General features: G+C 44.1%; 1 protein-coding gene and 2 long non-coding RNA genes across 4 annotated transcripts; 1 reads left to right on the top strand and 2 right to left on the bottom strand.

Moving 5' to 3' along the window:
* Positions 1 to 402: 402 nt before the first annotated feature.
* On the bottom strand, positions 403 to 1,634 carry LOC115199848 (uncharacterized). 2 transcript variants are annotated; one of them, XR_003879427.1, is made up of 3 exons: positions 1,303 to 1,634; positions 997 to 1,063; positions 403 to 869 (listed from the first exon to the last, which is right to left on the bottom strand). It is a non-coding gene; the product is annotated as an uncharacterized LOC115199848 (long non-coding RNA). The 2 variants fall into 2 exon arrangements; XR_003879426.1 differs by having other exon boundaries at positions 997 to 1,634.
* A 353-nt stretch (positions 1,635 to 1,987) lies between these two features.
* Positions 1,988 to 3,991, bottom strand: LOC115199847 (uncharacterized). The gene is made up of 7 exons (XR_003879425.1): positions 3,948 to 3,991; positions 3,306 to 3,467; positions 3,094 to 3,201; positions 2,895 to 2,984; positions 2,621 to 2,724; positions 2,415 to 2,521; positions 1,988 to 2,267 (listed from the first exon to the last, which is right to left on the bottom strand). It is a non-coding gene; the product is annotated as an uncharacterized LOC115199847 (long non-coding RNA).
* A 6,056-nt stretch (positions 3,992 to 10,047) lies between these two features.
* LOC115199846 (annexin A1) lies at positions 10,048 to 19,753 on the top strand. Its single transcript, XM_029762341.1, has 13 exons — positions 10,048 to 10,203; positions 10,950 to 11,021; positions 11,501 to 11,591; positions 12,404 to 12,498; positions 12,657 to 12,770; positions 15,381 to 15,471; positions 15,559 to 15,638; positions 15,728 to 15,784; positions 15,884 to 15,977; positions 16,696 to 16,791; positions 18,493 to 18,551; positions 18,869 to 18,991; positions 19,358 to 19,753. Exons 2-13 carry the CDS (start codon positions 10,962 to 10,964, stop codon positions 19,415 to 19,417), a joined length of 1,020 nt encoding a protein of 339 aa, XP_029618201.1. The 5' UTR covers positions 10,048 to 10,203; positions 10,950 to 10,961; the 3' UTR covers positions 19,418 to 19,753.
* Positions 19,754 to 20,143: the final 390 nt, after the last annotated feature.

Below are 20,143 nucleotides of genomic sequence, written 5' to 3'. Positions count from 1 at the left end.
CCATAAATACAATTTTAAACAATCTGCCGTTTCCAGCTATGATAGTAATTCACACCATTAACAATGCTTTTCTGGTCAATTTGATGTTATTTTAATGGACAAAAAAAAGCATTTTTTTCCAAAAACAATGACATTTCTAAGTGACCCCAAACTTTTGAACGGTAGTGTATAGACACACCCCTCAAGTATGGAAACACTTCTGAAAGAGCGACACGGCTCTACACATTTCTGGTTTGTGCCCAATTGACACCGCCCCCAGTTAGAGGGGAATAAAGCAGCCTTAGAGTTACAAAGGAACTCTATTTAAACACACCAAGGAAGATGAATATGGGGATGCACATGGGAATGTATACTGAACAAAAATATAAAGGCAACATATAAGGTGTAACGTAGACGCAGGAAGCAGGTGCAGTTAGTGAGTTTAATATCAATGAACATGGAATGATACAAAACAAGAGAAGCGTCTGACATGGAAACAAACAATACTACCTGAAAACTAGTAACAAAAGAGTGCTATTAGAAGGGTAAGTAAGCAGGGAGTAATGAGGTCCAGTTGTGACTGATGAGATGCAGGTGTGCGTGAAGATGGGTGCCAGGACCAGTGGTTAGTAGACCGGTGACGTCGAAGGGGAGGAGACGTGATAGTGTACAACACCACCACCCTGGAACCCAACACCGCTCTTCTGGACCATACCCCTCCCAGTCCACCATGTACTGAAGCAGGGGCGGTTCTGTACTGAAGCCGACCCCCCATGATGTCGGGAGTCCTGGAGGGATCTGATGACATAGGTGGGGCTTCCTCGATGTCCAGGGGAGCTGGAGGAGTGTTGTGCGGGACATCGTCAGCCAGGGGACCAGGAACCACTGGCCTAAGGAGGGAAACGTGAAAAGAGGGTGAACTCCGGTAGTTAGAGGGGAGTTGTAATCTGTATGTTTACTTGTTGACCCTCCGGAGGACCTTGAATGGCCCCACAAATCGGGGACTCCGCTTCTTACATGGCAGATGGAGTGGGAGGTTCCTGGTGGAGAGCCAGATGCGATCACCAGCATCAAACATGGGCGCCTGTGGGGGAAAAAAAACAACAAATTATTTAAATGATAGTTATGTACAATCATGTTACTCTGGTTGTGTAAATTGCTGTTTTCACCTAACTCTGTACCGAATCCACTACGGCTGTAAACATCTCGTGTTCTTAACCCCTCCCTGTACTCTAAAACGTGCATGTTTGAAATGAGGCACCTGTTCTGAACAAAGTCTCTCCTTATCCTCTATTCTAAGACCAAACAGTCCTTAATACTCACAAGAGAACTCAGAATATTTGGCCACCTCATCCAGTAGATATCAGTTGGTTCGACACATTGAGACAGTTGTGGTGGATTAAGGAAATGTAACAAGGTTGGGCTATATAAAGCAAGCCCCAACAATCTCTGAGCTCTCTCTATTCACGCTGTGTGTATGGTGACTTGCTCCCTTATTAATACTTTTTGATTAAAGAATAGCTGATTCTTAATGGTTCATGTCTCTCCTCATTATGGAGTAGAATATCCACGACACGCCTCACTGCTGTGGCGAACCGCCTGCTCCTTCTGAGGCGGATGGCACTTCGGTCTGGCTTGGAGTCCATGGGGCCAGGGCTGGCTGGTAACCCAGAATACACTGGAAGGGAGTCAGCCCGGTGGAGGAATGACACAACAAATTCTGGGCATACTCCACCCAAGGAAGGAATTGGGCCTGTCATGACAAATAGCGTCCTCTGCTTCACAATGGGATTCTATAAACTATTAGCGTCCGTTGCTGTAGCAACGGTGTGATGACCTAATGATTAGAGTTTGAGATTACAGCCTAAATGAGATTTTCATCATCGCTATGCAAACAAGGCAGATTTCCGCCACAATTTTACTGTTTGAACAAGTTGCTTAACTAATAAAATATGAATTCAAACTACTTTTGGGTACCTTGTTAACATTACAACATGATATCCATGTCTTAAACATCGCTACGTTACAGAACTGGCAAAGAAAGTGTAATCTGCTTGACACATTAAAGTTATTTACTTTACAGACTACGAAGTCAGCTAATTTCCACTCCATTCATATGCAAATCAATTTAATCTTTTTTGGTTTATCTGGGTCTCACATTATGATAGAGCAAGAAAACTTAATAGATAATGACAACAGTAGCTGATGTAATGAGCATTTGAAGGGTGGTTGTAATGGAGGACATCAGGTGGATCCACATCTGGGTGTTAGGCAGAACCCCCTAGCTCCTGGAGAACAGGAGCAGAATTAAAAGGGAACAGGGTAGAAGACCGAGAAACACACAGGTTACACTGTACTGTGAGAAAATGTGATGATTAGTGCAGTGTTATAAATGGGAGATATGTACTTTAACACTTTTGGAAGGTATAGCTTACCTCAAGCTGGTCCCCCTCCGACTCAGAGCACAAAGAATCAGACTGATCTGAACTCACTGGTTCGGGTGGATGGGACACCTCCTGGGGGGCTCAGACAGTCTATGATCCTAAAGTCATGTGGAGGTAAATTGAAGAGGTACATTTTTATAAGCTCAGCATAACTACCATTTCTTGCTTTCTCAAACGTCAACCAAAGCTTAACATACTTTGTCTATTGGGCTTCACTGAAGTGTAGGGCGTCAGTGCTTTCAGTGGTCGACTGTCCAGCTGCTCCAACTGTAGAAGATGGTTGGCTTCCACCGAGGTAACCCTAGGAAGACAAAAATATCAGTGTTATGGAAACTAAAACTAGCTTCAGGTTATTTTGCGTGCAAATATTTATGAGATTTTTTTATGGTCACTTTAACAGATGGTGACCCCAGCTAGGAGCGAAAAAGGTCTCGCCTTCCTTTCGTCCTTCTTCCAAACCAAGTTATTCACCTGTATGTCATAGCACTTGGTCCCCATCTTGATTCTGCACTGGTAGCTCTCCTTCTGTTTCTCCTGTGCCTTGTCCATGTTCAGTCTCATCTTGATTGATAACAGGAATAAATGCAATTATATTTCATATTACAAATACATTACTTACATATCTCTTGGAGGGCCAGAAAATAAATTAACAGCGGACAATCATCTTTACCTGGTCAAAAACCTCCACATCCTTCTCAGTCTACGCCTGAAGGTGGTCTTTGAAGGCGGTTTGATCTGGTTTGACAACTTCCACCACATCAGGTGGAGTTTCAGTGATCTGAAAGTACGTTATACAAACATAGCAATAGACAAACTAAGTCAATCACAAATTTGAAAGACTACAGTATATGCAATAATTGTATATCCAATTGCATTGTATACCTCAGTCAACAGCTGCGGCTCGCATTCGCAATCGGTGGAGGCCTGGATGCTGCTGTGTGCAAAGAGAAAATGACCTTCAGGTTGTTCTCCCACCCTTCCTGGTACCAATCAAGGGACTTGCCCATGGCAGTCTTGAGGGTTTGGTTGGTCCAGTCACCAAACCTGGAGGAAGGGTTAAGAAAGCGATATCTATTGACAGGAAGAGAAGTTGAACTGCTATCTCTCCCTCTCCATCTGTCTGTCACTCTTCCTTTCATCCTTCCCCCCTCCCCTCTGTCTGTCTAGCGAAGACGCCTAGTTAAGGTCAACTGGAGTTACCATAATTGCTTACACCTATCCATTTGATTGATCAGGTTTAACTTATAGCTAGACACCTCAATATGACAGACATAACTACATCAGTTGAGGCTGCTGAGGGGAGGACGGCTTATAATGATTCGAATGGAGTCAATTGGATGATATCAACCACATGGAAACCACGTGTTTGATACCATTCCATTTACTCCATTCCAGACATTATTATGAGCCATCCTCCCCTCAGCAGCCTTCACTGAACAATATGTATAGCTAGCAAGATGGAAAATGGTTGTACATAGCTACATACGTCCAGTTATCTAATAGAAGTTAACTGCTTAACGTTACCCTGAATGGTTGTCGAGATCAGTGGTTTCTTCATAGTACTTCGCCTGTTTGGAAAGATAAGAGAAAAATCTCAGGGATGCCATTGAAGTGCAAGCTACAATAACAGTAGCTAGCTAGCGTTAGATAAATCAAACTGGCTGGCTGGCCAGCTACTGTAAATGACTAGGCAGGCTGAGGTAAAAAAGTACAGTAGCTAGTAACATCAATCTAAAAACAGATTAAATTATTATATAAAGACATGGTAAAGAAAGTGTGTTCTCTTTCCAGTCCTCTGAAGCAGCAGGTAGTCAGGTTGTCACCATCAAAAACACCATCCTTGGAGAGCAATTCTGAGGAAATAATTTTGCGTGGACTGCGCGAGTGTTTATGCGGTGAAATAGAACTGCCTGCAATCTCCTTCCTTCACGACCGCAATGAAGTAAAATAGATCCAAGCAACCAGCATAGCAATGGACGCTTTGGTTCATTTTGTAATCCGGTCAGAATGTTCTCGCAACAGCCCTAGCAACAGAAGCTAGAACTCGTCGAATCCCATTGTGACGCAGAGGGGACACTATTTGGCATGACAGGCCCACTCCACCTGCCGGTCCTGGCAGTAACTCCACAGGAACCTCCCCAGCTCCAGGTTCATCCTCTCCACCTGCCTGTCCAACTGAGGCCAGTACCTGGAAGTGAGGCTGACTGTGACCCCCCAGCTTCTCCATGAAGGCTTTCCACACCCGTGTCGTGAATTGGGGGCCTCCGGAAGGCCATAGTGCCGGAAAACCTGCTGGAACAGTGCCTCAGCGACATGGAGAGCGGTAGGGATCCCAGACAGGAATGAAACGGCATGATTTAGAGAATCTGTCCACTATCAGCAAAATTGTGGTAAAACCATCAAAAGAGGGGAGATCAGTACCAAAGTCAATGGACTGATGAGACCACAGACGCTGAGGCACAGGAAGGAGTTCTACTGTTGGAGCATTGCAGGGGGATTTGGATTGTCAATTCAGGTTCGGATTGTGCTCGGTGGGCTACGTCCTGCGCCAAAGTGGGCCACTAGTATTTATCAGAAAGGGATTGATTGTGTGGGTGATACCTGAGTGTCCAGCGGCGCGGGATGTGTGTGCCCAGGCAAACAGCCGAACGCTCACCCCTGTGGGAACATAGCTGCGCTCTGGAGGGCAGGATTGGGTTTTACTCCAGAGCCTGGCGGATGTCCACATCTACATCCCAACACACAGGGCCAACAATACGGCAGGGCCGATTGATTGGCTGGTGGACACTCACAGGGCCCTCAACCGGCATGGAACCACAGGATATGGAAAAGCTGGTCCTCCGACATCCTGGTCATCAAGCGGTAATTTTCCTACTTGACCATATGACATTGGAGCCACGGGAGATCAAGGTTTACCTTGTGTACAGGTGCGGAGGGAAGGCTTTCCTGATGCATAGGTCCCACGGTGAGGGTGAGTGGTGCTGTGATGTGTATCACTGTGCCGAATCCCAAAGGTCGTGTGTCCAGAGCTTGGATAGGAAAAGGAGAGGAGAGCGTGTATGAGGTTAAGTTCAGGGAGGAGGCGAGGACCTGGTCGATGAAGTTCCAAGCAGCACCGGAGTCCACTAGAGCTAGAGACAACACTTGAGCAACAGCCAGCGAAATAGAAACCGTAAAGGGTTTGGCAGAAAACAATGAAAATGGAATACTCATGCCAAGACTGGGATATGGAAGGTCACGTGGCCGCCCCTCTGCACTAGTGGAGCATACCGGTGGATGCCCTAACCATGGAGGTTAGGGTGTACCGGACACCACTGACGCTGGTAACCCTCCTGGCTGCAATAGGGACAGAGCCCCAGCTGTCTCTGGCGATGCCACGGAGAGGTGTGGCCCCTACCTCTATGGGGTTCAGGTTCGGATTCAGAATGGTCAACAAGGAGGGAAAGAGGAAATGGGGGTACAGACGCTCCCAAAGGTTATCCAGACGGATGACCATTGGATTGAGTGAGTCGAAGGTTAAAGTGTCATCTCAGCATGCCAACTGCATCTTGACCTCTTCGCGCAACCCTCTTCTGAATAGGGTGCAGAGCGCCGGCTCATTCCATCCACTGGATGCTGCTACTGTCCGAAAGGTGAGCGCTTACGCCACCGTGTTCTGGCCTTCCTGCCGTAGTTGGAGTAGGCACTCACCCCCCTCTGGTGGATGGTCGAAGATCCCACTGCACCCCTCATAGGAACCAAGTTCCGCCAGACAACCGTAGCCCACGCCCACCTGGTCTGCAGGGAAATAACCATGGCAACCTTAGACCTCTCAGTGGTGGGGGCTCTCATCTGATGAGTGAAAGAGGGAGCACTGGAGTAGGAAGCCACGGGATTTGGATGGAGACCCTATCACATTTGTCTGGGAGGGACAAACGGGCATCGCTGACGTGGGCGGACTATTGGACAGGCTGGGGTGCTGGCTCGACCCGTGGTGGAGAATCCTCCGGTGGTTGGAGGTGACACCCCTCTGGAAATGTCGAAGAACCTCTTCCATAGCTATCCCCAGTTGTGCCAGCTGGTCGTGGTGTTGGCAAAGTTTCTCTATTCGCTGACCATCTGGGAGATGTCATGCTTAACTTAACCGCTGCTTCCATTTGGTGAGGTAGTATTTTGTAACGTAGACACAGGTAGTCAGGACGCAGGTGCAGTGAGTGAGTGAGTTCAATAACATGGACCAAAACAAGAATAGCATCTGACATGAAAACACAAACAATACTACCTGAAAATTAGTGATAAAAGAGTGATATAAGAAGGGTAAGTAATCAGGGAGTAATGAGGTCCAGGTGTGACTGATGATGACACGCAGGTATGCGCAATGGTGGTTGCCAGGTGTGTGTGAATATGGGTTGCCAGGACCAGTGGTTAGTTGACCGGCGACGTCGAATGTCGGAGGGGAGGAGCGGGACTAGACATGACAGTTGGTCCCATGTTTCGTGAGCTGAAGTAAAAGATCCCAGAAATGTTCTATATGCACAAAAAGCTTATTTCTCTCAAATGTTGGGCACAAATTTGTTTACATCCCTGTTAGTGAGAATTTCTCCTTTGTCAAGATAATCCATCCACTTGACAGGTGTGGCATATCAATGAGCTGATTAAACAGCATTATCATTACACAGGTACACCTTGTGCTGAGGACAATAAAAGGCAACTCTAAAATGTGCAGTTTTGTCACACAACACAATGCCACAGATGTCCCAAGATTTGAGGGAGCGTGCAATTGACATGCTGACTGAAGGAATGTCCACCAGAGCTGTTACCATAGAATTGAATGTTCAATTCTCTACCATAAGCCGCCTCCAATGTCATTTTTGAGAATTTGGCAGTATGTCCAACCGGCCTCACAACCGCAGACCACGTGTAACCATGTAGCCCAGGACCCCAGCTTCTTCTACCTGCACATATTGCAATACAGATATACACCAAGGCAGCATAAAACATTTGTAACAACTAACTGTTAAGAACAATCTATACTTCACACAACTCACTTTAGGCAACCATCCTAGAAGTCCAGCAATATGAGTGAGTCCAGTTGTTGATGGGCAGAGACAAAGATGTTGCTCTCTACCACTGCTTGAGGGAGACGGCAAGTATTGTGTGACCTGTATGGTCAAGAGGATGAGCAGATGTCCGGCCCCTTAACAACCTTCCTAGCAACCTATCCGGAAACAGCTCCCACAGGTCAGGGGGAGTTTGTGCTAACCTGCTGTTTTCGACTCTCTCTCTCTCTCTCTCTCTACCGCAGCTGCTGTCTCGACCTCTGAAAGCTGCAATATGTAACTTTTTGGGCGACCCGACCAAATTCACATAGAAATGTGTGTTGTAGATATGTCATTTTCATTGAAAGCAAGTCTAAGAAGCAGTAGATATGTTCAACTGTATGTGCGCTATTTCTATGCTTCCCATTCTTATGTTTCGTTTTTTGCGTCTTTTACTTTCAGTTTTGTACACCAGCTTTAAATAGCTGAAAATACAATATTTTTGGTTATTGAAAATATATTTCACAGTGGTTTGGATGGGACAATGATTACTTACACTATATATTGCTTGTTTTGTCAAATAAACTGAAATTAGACAAACTATTTTAGCAACCAGGAAATGGTGTAGTGATTTCTGCATATTGCACCTTTAAGGAAACCCCTTTTGGCTCAATTACACTCCCAGAGGCAAAACTTTCATAGCCTAACGCCTCGATCACACCAACATCGAAATCGCAGATAGAACAATGAAACAGTTATTTCACCGGATGTATAAATTTGAAGCATCCACTTGGCGTTTCCACTCACTACCAAATATATCAAATATGGTACTGAGAGAAAGCCCACTGGCCAGCTGTGGGAGTGGAGGCAGACATTCTGCAGATTTTCTCACCGATGACACATTTGATCTCAATACAGTTATCAACAAACTGGACTAAGTTTTGTAGACTTTACCCTTTGCAAAATCTTTTAAAAAGCACGTTGTTTAGAATGAGTACAAAGGCGAATGGAGTTATTGCACACGTGCACTTCACAGAGGTTCCGTTCCCTGACGGAAATATGCGGATGCACACTAGAACGCGTCAATTGGATCTTGCTAGTTCGTGTTTGGCTATGTCCACTTCCTTGCTTGTTCTGCCCACTATGACTCATTTATTCCCATTGGAAACGACAGGTTGTGGTCTATCTTGGTTTAGTTATAAAAAATATTCGTAGTTATTGCATTTTGGTACACCTGGAACCAGATTCACAAAACCTTCTTAAGAAGAAATGTCTTCTTAACTGCGATTTTTCCTTAAGAAGAAAGTTAAGCAAATGTCTTATGTTTCTCCTTAAGCAAAAAATTAAGAAGAAATTAGATTCTTGAAAATAAAGTTATTGGAAATGTTCTTAATTCCAAGACAGCTAAACCGTGGTCTTAAACTCAGGTTAGTGAGAGAAAAAAGCAATTGAAAGCAATGTAACATGTTTAGCTAGATAGCTAGCAAAAACGGTTGCCTAGCAACAAACATCTTAAGAATATTTGTAATAAGATATTTGAGAAGAAAATCATTAAATCTTGAGATATTGTTGAGGAATTGGACTTACGAACCATTTTATGAACTTCTTTATTTTTTTTCTTAAGAAGCTTCTTACATTTTTGCGTAAGAAGTGTTTTGTGAATCTGGGCCCGAAGTACATACATTTCCAATAGAACGCTGGGTTTGCCTTGCCGCATTGCGTTGCAGAGGCAGTTGCAGTGCGTTCTGTGTAGTGCATATGGGGTAGGCTGTAATACTAGGCTGTAATAGCGATAATACTTGTATTTCTCAAACAGCAGTCAAACATCATGTCACCAGAATAAGACCCTTGATATTTATTTGAAAGGAGCATAAAGATCACTATGCACTTTCACCAGGAAGTTGGTGGCACCTTAATTGGGGAGGACGGGCTCATGGTAACGGCTTGAGCGGAATAAGTGGAATGGTATCACATACATCAAACACATTATTTCCATGTGTTGGATGCCATTCAAGTTGCTGCATTCAAGCCATTATTATGAGCCGTCCTCCCACCAGCAGCCTCCAATGTTCATCATAACTTATTTCATTTGTAGCCTAAAAAACTGCATGGTTTCTCGAGTCCTAATGGAAGGCCCACACACCATATCATCTCGTGACTCCAAGTTTATTTTGATATTATTTATAGTTGCGCATCAAGTCCTTTCCACCGCCATTTCTAGCATAATTAATTTTACTGACACAAACAGATCCCACCATGTCGAACAAACAAATGATTTGTCGGCATTTCTAACACTTTACCTAAACTTCCTGTTTCCATCAGAGCTGTCTTGATTTACTCACATACAAAACTGGAAACATGGTTTAACCTCTTATAGTTAAGAAATCTATTTTTACCTCTCAATTTGTAGTGTATATATTAAATATGTAATTTGTTAACATCAACTCAAGAGGGTAATTGAACATCCCACATCTGTTTTCATTTAACCAAATTGTGTCAGGATTTTCCGTTTTTTTTCCATTTTCCTTATTGGACTGCATGGAAACTTTTCCGCGGCACCAGTCATTGGTAGTGAAGCGCGATTGTGGGATGCACATTGCTAGGTGTGGCTATATAAATACATGAGCGCAACTTCACAACGCCTCTGCAAGCTCAGTCTGAGAAAGTTTTCCAGTCCTCATCTTTGGGCAGCCGGTAAAAGATCCTGTTTGTGATTCAATAAACCTACTCCAGGAAATTGAGCACCGCGACATCGAGCCTAGGTAACAGTAATTTGTTAATTTCTCTATTTTATTCGGGAGTTTGAACCGTGTTAAACTGGGAAACTAACTTCCCCGCTTGCCTACATTCTAAATACAGCTACGTTGTCAAGGAACTTTACTGTACGTAGCCTACATCCTTGTTTGTTTGTCGCTTAGGTAGCCAAAGGATGTGTGTGTGTGTGTATGTGTGGCTGGCGTAGTAGTGACATTTTCATAATTATTTTTGATTAATAATTGTATATAGGGGATCCTGTTATGTCTTAAACCATTGAACTAATTGAGTAAAATGGACGAAACGGTTAAAGTTTTGGGCGAGTTCTACATGATTCCAATTCTAGGCGTGGTCACCAGACAATTTTTGCCATACCATTGTGAAATAGATGGGGGCAATTTGTTCTGCAGTGACAAATAATCTGTGTCGCATCAAAAACACGAATTATATCCACATGTTCTAGGCATGTTTACTTTTACTCTATGTAATGATGATTATCCTATGTAAGTGGCAGTCATAGCAAAATATATTTTTGTACCAGATTCAATGAGGCATAAAAAGTGTACGAGGTTGCGTTGCATGAGTCCACAGAAATATAATTTGACCAAATTGGTCTTGTATTGTAGCATATTCTGGCAACAAAGAGCCTTTAATCTCTCCATTTCACACTCAGAAATGTAAAAGGCCTTGGTGTTCAATACAAAGGATATTATTAATACTGTGGTTATTACTGAATCCCCCTATTCCTCTTCAGACCCGTACCACCATGTCATTCATCGCAGCCTTCTTGCAGCAGACCGTCTATCTGGGCCTGCCCGACGACTCGGTAGGGTTCTGCTCCACTTTCTAGAGCGAGCGTCCCAAATCTGCTCTTTTTTTCCCCCTCTTGTGGTATGCATGTGTGGAAAAAATTACCAGGCGGTGTTTGTACATTTGTAGCTGGATAGACAGGGGGGGACTGGGAGGGAGGACAGAGAAAGGTGAGACCAAAAGGGATGGCTGTTGAGGATAAAGAAAGGGGGTCAGAGTCTGAGAGACAAAATAATGGGAGGAGCCGTACTTAACTTGTGACTCATAGAAGGAATTTAGGAGTAGGGGCCCTTCCCTTCAGAAACTGTTGAAACCGGAGAAAACTGTACAATTCCTGCTCTCTCCCGCTGTTAGTAACATATTCTTTATATGATGTGGTATGATTATTAACATAATACAAATAATATGTGGTATGGGCTGTTCATTTCTTTGCTTCTGTATTTTGTGAAGGTGTACAGTCATTCACTGAATGAAACTAAGTGTTCTCTCTCTCAGACCTTACCCAATCAGGGCACTGTGACTCCTGACCCGCATTTCAGTGTCGACGGGGATGTAGGCATCTTGGATAAGGCCATCAAGGCCAAAGGTGAGATTGACATACCCTATATGTGTGTTACATAGCTAGGGGTGAATGTAGATAGGTCCCCGTACCACAAAAATGTCTGCCCATGCACTTTGTTCAAGTTTTATTACCTTTTTGTTTTTCAGTCAACAAACAAAACACAATTTACGTATGTGGCAAACATAAATAATATAATTAAACAGCACATTTCCATCAGCACTATCATTAATTGTTAGATATTTCCAGCTTTAGCTGAGACAAGCAAGGAATTTGTTTTATAGCACCTTACACACACACACACGTGCGTGTGTGTAATCACCCCATTCACTCTGTCAAGTTGGAAATATGTGACTCGTTTCAGGACACTAGGCGTATGTCGCGCGTCACTACTTCACAGGAGAGCCATTTGATTGTAAACTTAAAAAAATTTAAAAAATATTGTGCAGAAATGCCTTCTGGAACATGTGAACTTTCGTGTGCCTTAATAACAAACGTGTATGCCCTCTGTAAATAAGAACTTACAGTAGTGATGTACATTTTCAAACCCACAACCCTGGCGTTGAAGCACCATGCTCTACCAACTGAGCCATACGAGTATCCTTTCGGTATTGATTATCGTAATACTAAACCTGGTAGCAAAGTACAAAAATGGGTATCCTGACAACACTAGTATGAACATGTCAGTGTTTTCATTGTTGCTGGTGAGTAGTCAGGGTTGCTTCACCGTTTGGCCGGGGCCATACAGAGATTTTGTATTAGTAAAAAAGGGCTCATGGATTAGGCTACATATGCAACAGCGTTTCTTATTGAACAAGTCCCTCCATCTTGTGATGCAGGTGTGGATGAGAACACCATCATTGATGTGCTGGTGAGGAGGAGCAACGCCCAGAGACAGCAGATCAAAGCTACCTACGAAAAGGCTAGCGGCAAGGTAAACGGTGACACACACACTTACCAGCACACTAGTTTGGTTTAGGATATGCGGTGGGTGGAGTTTGCACAATTCCATCGGTCCTAAAATGCAAACTCCAGCCTAACACGCACACACTTGTGTATGACTGTGGAAGAGTGTCACCCATCTCTCTGCAGCCTCTGGAGACTGCCCTGAAGTCGGCCCTAAAGGGAGACCTGGAGGATGTGGTTCTGGCTCTGCTCAAGACGCCAGCCCAATATGACGCCCAACAGCTCAAACTGGCCATGAAGGTAAACATGCACGCAGCTAGTCACTCACTAACTCCGAAAACAACACTACTACTTAGAATACAAACAACTGTGCAGATTCCCTCTTGTTTATGTAGGCCTAGAGATGGTAACAGAATACAAATATTTAAAGAGTAATCAGTGGTGGGAAAAGTACCACATTGTCAACTTGAGTAACAGTAAAGATGACTTAATAGAAAAGGACTCAAGTTAGACACCCAGTAACTTTCTACTTGAGTGAAAGGATTTGGTTTAAAATATATACTGCTCAAAAAAATAAAGGGAACACGTAAACAACACAATGTAACTCCAAGTCAATCAAACTATCCACTTAGGAAGCAACACTGATTGACAATAAATTTCACATGCTGTTGTGCAAATGGAATAGACAACAGGTGGAAATTATAGGCAATTAGCAAGACACCCCCAATAAAGGAGTGGTTCTGCAGGTGGGGACCACAGACCACTTCTCAGTTCCTATGCTTCCTGGCTGATGTTTTGGTCACTTTTGAATGCTGGCGGTGCTTTCACTCTAGTGGTAGCATGAGACGGAGTCTACAACCCACACAAGTGGCTCAGGTAGTGCAGCTCATCCGGGATGGCACATCAATGCGAGCTGTGGCAAGAAGGTTTGCTGTGTCTGTCAGCATAGTGTCCAGAGCATGGAGGCGCTACCAGGAGACAGGCCAGTACATCAGGAGGCCGTAGGAGGGCAACAACCCAGCAGCAGGACCGCTACCTCCGCCTTTGTGCAAGGAGGAGCAGGAGAAGCACTGTCAGAGCCCTGCAAAATGACCTCCAGCAGGCCACAAATGTGCATGTGTCTGCTCAAACGGTCAGAAACAGACTCCATGAGGGTGGTATGAGGGCCCGACGTCCACAGGTGGGTGTTGAGCTTACAGCCCAACACCGTGCAGGACGTTTGGCATTTGCCAGAGAACACCAAGATTGGCAAATTCGCCACTGGCGCCCTGTGCTCTTCACAGATGAAAGCAGGTTCACACTGAGCACATGTGACAGATGTGACAGTCTGGAGACGCCGTGGAGAACGTTCTGCTGCCTGCAACATCCTGCAGCATGACCGGTTTGGCGGTGGGTCAGTCATGGTGTGGGGTGGCATTTCTTTGGGGGGCCGCACAGCCCTCCATGTGCTCGCCAGAGGTAGCCTGACTGCCATTAGGTACCGAGATGAGATCCTCAGACCCCTTGTGAGACCATATGCTGGTGTGGTTGGCCCTGGGTTCCTCCTAATGCAAGACAATTCTAGACCTCATGTGGCTGGAGTGTGTCAGCAGTTCTTGCAAGAGGAAGGCATTGATGCTATGGACTGGCCCGCCCGTTCCCCAGACCTGAATCCAATTGAGCACATCTGGGACATCATGTCCTGCTCCATCCACCAACGCCACGTTGCACCACAGACTGTCCAGGAGTTGGCGGATGCTTTAGTCTAGGTCTGGGAGGAGATCCCTCAGGAGACCATCCGCCACCTCATCAGGAGCATGCCCAGGCATTGTAGGGAGGTCATACAGGCACGTGGAGGCCACACACACTACTGAGCCTCATTTTGACTTCTTTTAAGGACATTACATCAAAGTTGGATCAGCCTGTAGTGTGGTTTTCCACTAATTTTGATTGTGACTCCAAATCCAGACCTCCATGGGTTGATAAATTGGATTTCCATTGATTATTTTTGTGTGATTTTGTTGTCAGCACATTCAACTATGTAAAGAAAAAAGTATTTCTTTCATTCAGATCTAGGATGTGTTTAAGTGTTCCCTTTATTTTTTTGACACTTACTTAAATATACTGCTCAATCATTCCAAATTCCTCATATTAATCAAACCAGATGGCACCATTTTCTAGTTTAATTTTTTTTTTACAGATGTCCAGGGTCTCCAACGTTCAGACATAATTTACAAACGAAGCATGTGTTTAGTGAGTCCGCCAGATCAAAGGCAGTAGGGATGTCGAATGTTCTGTTGATACGTGTGTGAATTGGACCATTTTCCTGTCCTGCTAAGCATTAAAAATGTAACGAGTACTTTAGGGCGTCAGGGATAACGTATGGATTAAAAAATACAATATTTTTCTTAAGGAATATAGTAAAGTACAAGTTGTCAAATATAAATACCCCCAAAAACTACTTAAGTAAAACAACTTTAAAGTACTTTACACCGCAGAGTAAAGAGGGAGATGTGATGTCGTCATCCAGTATTCTTGGTGTGCTGCTTAGTCACACCCACCCACCCACTTCCTCGCGTTCAGCCCAGAGTGACTCATTCTGATGCATTATTACACTGTTGTGAGGGAGGCAAAAAGGTGGGACTTTTACAATGGGTGGGACTGCTTTAATATGTGAGGAGACGGTGCTGCCGGGTATCTACTGTACTTTAGAGTTCACGATGTGAGGTGTCTGGTATAGAAGTAGACCTGAAAATTAGATGTTATTGAACAAGTGCAGGTAGTCCCTCCATGTTTGGGGCATAATTAACACTGCCCTGCACTTTCTGTTTGTTATCTGATCCTGGACTCTTTCTCAGCTTTACAACTTGTGACCTGACCCTTTTGTCCTTGTTGACCGTTCACACCATCCCCTCTCGCCTTCTCACTCAGGGATTGGGCACAGACGAGGATACTCTGGTTGAGATTCTGGCCTCCAGGACCAATAAGGAGATCAGAGAGATAAAGAAAGTCTATAAGGGAGGTGTGTCTGCAATATGTAAATATGTCTATGTAAATGTTCTGTGTGATATTTACAACAAACCAATAATCATGGCATTTTCATTGCTAGAATACAAAAAGGAGCTAGAGGATGACATCAAATCTGACACAGGCGCAGACTTCAGGAATGCTCTGCTCTCACTCTGCAAGGTGTGTGTTTTGTTTGTTTATTAAACATGTTTAAAGATAGTTTGGCAATATTAACATCACTCCCCCTCTCTCTCATTCACATACTGTAGGCTACTAGGAATGAGGACACCATGGTGAACCAGGAACTTGCTGACAGTGATGCCAGGGTATGGAAGAGTGTCAGAATCAAGGTTGGGCACCGCAAAGAGTCACTGTGTAATGCGAACCTTGTGTGTGATGCCCGTGCCTACTGTATCTGTCTATAGGCCCTGTATGAGGCTGGAGAGAAGAGGAAGGGAACAGACTGCTCCGTCTTCATAGACATTCTGACCACCAGAAGTGCTCCTCAGCTCCGCCAAGGTGAATATACCCACACTGCACATGTATACACATTTGGTAAATAAGACATTGCCCAATAAGCTTACACTATTACTTTTCTCACCACCTGTTCATTATGTCGTAGCCCTATAGTGTGCTTTGTTTTTGTCATCAGTTAGACCAGAGGTGTCAAACATACGGCCCATGAGCACATTCAATCCTGCGGGTGCTTTTGGGGGGGTTGTTTTATTTTGGGAGGAAAACATATTTTAAATGACAAACCAAATCAAAACTGTATAAATGATAACGGACCTACATTCATAGCTGGCCAGACTGACATGACTAACAGTCATTGAAACGAAAGCTAAACAGTCAGGGAGCATTGGAAGTGATATAGGACCATATTTTTATGTTTAATGCGAAGATGTATAGTACATTTTGAAGTGGGGCCCTCTGAACCTCAGTGAAGGCCGAATGCAGCCCGCAAAATTAGTTTGACACCCTTCTGTTGAAGTCGGGCGACACATTTGTCTAGAATTCATTTTAGACACTTCATACATTATTTTTTTTTCACTGCAAATACCTGAGTGGATTATTATTATTTTTTAAATCATAGAATGTTAATTTTGTTCAACGCACCACAAATACTAATACTAGATGTGTGTTTTTTTTCATTTTCATACACTGCATGTGCAAACACACATGGTTGATACTGTAATCATTTCAAGTACATAATCCTTTCCCACTCTCTTTCTCTCAGCGTTTGAGAGGTACTCCAAGTACAGTAAGGTCGATGTGGCAAAGGCTATTGACCTGGAGCTGAAGGGAGACATTGAGAACTGTCTGACTGCCGTAGGTGAGCGAACACAGCCAGGTCCAAGCCTAGTAATGTTCCAATGCACAGATTATTTGAGGACATCACCCTCAATCATGTCTTCTGCTGCATCACACCCTTCACTAGGCTTTAGTCCTGTGACATTACACCATGGGCTCCATTTTCTTCATTCAAATAAGGCCACACTGTGAGCAAAGTAAGTCTCGAGACTAAAATAATCATAACTTTTTTTATAAATAGATGTGATGGCACATTATCCAAGGCATATTAATATTATCCAATTACTGATTGCAAATGCCTGTTTATCATTTCATGGCCATTCTGTTTTGTGTGAGGACAATGGAGCACTATGTCTGACTTAAGGAAAGACCTTAGGAACAACTGGCCAAGTGTCTTTGACACTTTCAACCTGACCCAGTCTGTAATACCTACATGTTTCAAGCAGACCAACATAGTCACTGTGCCCAAGAACGCCAAGGTAACCTGTCTAAATGGCATCTGTAGCCATGAAATGCTTTGCAAGGCTGGTCATGGATCACATCAACACCACCATCCCAGACACCCCGGACCTACTCCAATTTGCATACCACCCCAACAGATCCACAGATGCTATCTTTTTTGCACTTAACACTGCCCTTTCCCACCTGGATGAAAGGAACACCTATGTGAGAATGTTTTTCATTGACTACAGCTCAGTGTTCAACACCATAGTGCCCTCAATGCTAATCACTAAGCTCAGGACCTTGGGACTAAACACCTCCCTCTGCAACTGGATCCTGGACTTCCGGAAGGGCCGCTTCCAGGTGGTGAGGGTAGACAACACATCCGCCACGCTGACCCTCAACACGGGGGGGGGGGGGGGGGGGGGGGGGGGGTTCAAGTTGCTGTGTCCACGTCACTAAGGAATTGTCATTTGTCCACACACCAACAGTTGTTAAAAGGCACAACGCTTCTTCCCCCTTAGGAGGCTGAAAAGATTTGCCATGGGCCCTCAGATCCTCAAAGTTCTACAGCTGCACCATTGAGAATATCTTGACAGGCCTCATCACAGCTTGGTATGGCAACTGCTTGGCATCCGACCGCAAGGCGCTACAGAGAGTAGTGGGTACGGCCCAGTACATCACTGGGGCTGAGGTCCCTGCCATCCAGGACCTCTATACCAGGAGGTGTCAAGAAGGCTCTACAAATTGTCAAGACATCAGACACCCAAGTCATAGACTGTTCTCTCTGCTACCACACGGAAAGTGTTACTGATGCACAAAGTCTGGAACCAACAGGACCCTGAACAGTTTCTACCCCCAAGCCATAAGACTGATAAATAGTTAGTCCGGGTAGCTATTTGGTTAACTGCATTGACCCTTTTTGCACAAACTCTTCTGACTCCTCACATATGCCTCTGTCTATCCTGTTTCTGAGTAACTTTACCCATACTTGTATGTACATATCTACCTCATACCACTGCACATCGCCGCAGTACTGGTACCCTGTGTATATAGCCAAGTTATTGTTACTCATTGTGTATTTATTCCTTGTCTATTTCTCTGCATCATTGGGAAGGGCCTGTAAGTAAGCATTTCACTATTAGTCTACATTCCTATCCCTCTTGTCCAGTCAGGGCCTTAGCCTTTTGGGGGCCTTACGCAAGTCCCCACCTTGACACAGCTTTGGAGAATGCCCCTTGTCGATGCTGTCACTTGACTGTTTTTCCTTTCTGTCTTTCAGTGAAGTGTGCTGGAAGCAAGCCTGCTTTCTTTGCGGAGAGGCTCAACTTGGCAATGAAGGTGTGTTAATTGTTATACATTGTTAGGTTTTATGTACCAGATGAGAGGTTGCCCTGGGTCCTGATCATTATGGTACGTAACAGAAATGCATATTCAAAACAAAAATGAGCTTTTGTTGGAAAAATCCTGGTAGTTCCTCCCTGTTTAGTATATTTTTCTACTTAATGATTACAACCTTGTTAAGATGTGACATTCTACACAAGAACACTGGTTATGCACATACTGTACAAGACAGCACAAACAGATCTGGGTTCAGGCTAAGGAGCTTCCACTATCGGTTATAAATCTTCAGTTTGTGTGTCTGTGCCAAACCCCAGGGTAAAGGAACCAGGACCAATATTCTGACCCGGGTCATGGTGAGCAGGTCTGAAATAGACCTGGCCCGGATTAAGCAGGAGTACAAGAAGACATTTGGGAAAACCCTCTCGCAGGAAATTCTGGTGAGCAAACATCTCCACTGCCAAAGTGGCAATAAAAGACAAGGGACTGTTTTCCCAGATTAAGCATAGTACTGGACTAAAAATCTAATTAAACAGATCCTCCATTGAATGTTTTATATCCAGGACTAGACTTAATCGGGGTCTGGGGAACTGACACGACCCCCTCAGAGTTAAGTAATGCATCGCATTGTAGAAGGCATTCTGATTACTAGGTCCAATCGGCGTTTGGATAGAAGACAAACCATTTGGGAAATATGGCATCTGAAAATAATTTAACTAAAATGTTATAATGGTGTGACATGTCTAAACATTATTGGCATTTATATTCTGTAGAGTAACTCTGTGCTCTGTCTCTTACCTCCTTAGGATGACACCAAGGGAGACTATGAGAAGATCTTACTGGCCCTGTGTGGAAGTGACAACTAACTTTCTCTCAGATCTCACCTGGAGCCAATTACCACAGTGCATGAGTGCCATTGGAGAATAATGTACATGATTAAATGTTCCCCTCCCAAATGCAAAATATTATGGTTCATGACAACTATCTGAAATGGCAGTCATGATGTATTTTCTCTACCTGCTAACAGCAATGAGCACAGTAAACATGGTAAGCAGCATTGACGTATATTTAGCTTAGCTTCAGCAGACTTGAGGATCTATAGTGCAATATACCAGACACCATTTGTGTGTGACGAATATGCAGTGGCATTGTGGCCTGGATAACTGGTCCTTCATGCAAATAAAGCATTTTGTGGCTCCAAATTGTCTGACTTGATCTGAGTCTATGAAACATTGCATGTTTATTTTCAAAATGCAGCATATAGCCTAAGGTCTAATTTTAAGAATTAACCACTTAAGACCATGTTGTGAGTTCAATTCACAACATTGTAAAACACAGACAGACATCGTATGTGTGATTTAATACAAATGAAGGATCTTGCTCTCGCTTTTAAAAGGCTTTAATTGTATTAAACGTACAGTAGCTACACTGGCTTTGGAAGGATGGTCACGTGATGTTAGTGCATGTAAGGCAGAGGAGGCTGGTTGGAGTTTTTGGAGGATGGGCTCATTGTAATAGAATATAGGAAACCGTATCAAGCATATGGAAACCACATGTTTGATGCCGTTCCACTTATTCTATCCATTAAAATG

Source organism: Salmo trutta, chromosome 9 (genome assembly GCF_901001165.1).
Source record: "Salmo trutta chromosome 9, fSalTru1.1, whole genome shotgun sequence".
NCBI lineage: Eukaryota > Metazoa > Chordata > Actinopteri > Salmoniformes > Salmonidae > Salmo > Salmo trutta.
This window is presented reverse-complemented; position numbering and strand designations above follow the sequence as displayed.